At 43.5% G+C, this 1,390-nt stretch overlaps 1 protein-coding gene across 1 annotated transcript in view; it reads right to left on the minus strand.

Moving 5' to 3' along the window:
• TAOK3 (TAO kinase 3) overlaps nt 1–1,390 on the minus strand; it is a 110,667-nt gene that overhangs the window by 73,768 nt on the left and 35,509 nt on the right. The window contains exon 7 of the mRNA XM_011964546.1: nt 1,007–1,056. Coding sequence (XP_011819936.1) covers nt 1,007–1,056 — 50 coding nt within the window. The remainder of the gene's footprint in view (nt 1–1,006; nt 1,057–1,390) is intronic.

Here is a 1,390-nt window from a genome sequence, read left to right on the forward strand (position 1 = left end):
GGCTCACCGCAGCCTTGACCTCCTGGGCTCACGTGATGCTCCCACTTCTGCCTCCTGAGTAGCTGGGATTATAGGCATGTGCCATCAAGTCCAGGTAATTTTTTTGCCTTTTTTTTTTTTGTAGAGATGGGGTTTTGCCATGTTGCCTAGGCTGGTCTCAAACTCCTGGGCTGAAGCGATCTGCCCACCCCAACCTCCCAAAGTGCTGGGATTATAGGCGTGAGCCACCATGCCTGGCCTATTTGCATAATTATTTTCTTCCTTCCTTCCTTTCTTCCTACCTCCATCCCTCCCCCTCCTTCCCTCCTTCCTTTCCTCCTTCTCTCTCTCTCATTCAAGCCATCCTTCTACCTCATCCTCCCTAGTAGCTGAGACTACAGGCACACGTCACCAAGCTTGGTGAATTTTTTTAAGGTTTTTGTAGAGATGAGGTCTCATTATATTGCCCAAGCTTGTCTCAAACTCCTGGGCTCAGGTGATCCTCCCACCTCCTAAAGTGCTGGGATTAGAGGCATGAGCCATTGTGCTTAGCCTAATTCTTTATTTAATGTGTGTCTTCTTTGCTAAACTTCATGAGGGTAGGAGCAACGTCTATTATGTTCATCTCTGCATTCTCAGTGCTGAGAACAGTAGCTGGTACACAGCAGGTGGCCCCAAATACTTTTAAATAAATAAATGAAGGTGAGGTAAATTAAAGCACACAATAAACTCTGTCAACAAACAAAGAATCTTTGTTCAGCAAGTAATTACAAAAATGACTGAGAAGACACTGAGTCTCGGGGCTCATGAAAGATACTATGTGATGGCTTCATTCACTATTAGAAGGACTGGAACCCTCCCACTTACTGGCAAAAGGTTAAAAAAAAAAAAAAACCCAGCTTCTCAGAACATTGAGTTGCATAGGAGAAACAGTGAAACAGCAGGGAAAGGAGACTGAAGCAAGAGAAAACCAAATTTGAAAAGAAAAGGATGAAAGAACAAAAACAAAAACAAAAAAAACCACAACTCAGTTCAATAAAAGGCAGTAGCTTGGATTTGAAGCAGGAATGAGAGGGCCTATAAGTAGCAAGCATTCTGCCCAGGAACAAGCCGAAAAGATGGCTGACCATGTGATGGTAAAAGAAATAATTCTAATAGAGAAGCACATGACTAAAGGTACTCTAACCATAGAACAGCTCCATAGTCTGGGGAGCATTCTCTGAGTATTAGCTTCAAGTGATCGCATCTATGTTCAAGTCTTTGCTAGATGTAACAAATAAATCCTCTGAGCAGTGGTGACAAGGCTCACTGCTGAGCCAGAATACTACAGAGTAAGGGCTGGCAAACTATGGCCTATGGGCCAAATTCAGCTATCAGCCTGCTTTTGTAAGTTTATTGGAACACAGCCATG

This window comes from Mandrillus leucophaeus, unplaced genomic scaffold (genome assembly GCF_000951045.1).
Source record: "Mandrillus leucophaeus isolate KB7577 unplaced genomic scaffold, Mleu.le_1.0 Scaffold7, whole genome shotgun sequence".
NCBI classification, from domain to species: Eukaryota; Metazoa; Chordata; class Mammalia; order Primates; family Cercopithecidae; genus Mandrillus; species Mandrillus leucophaeus.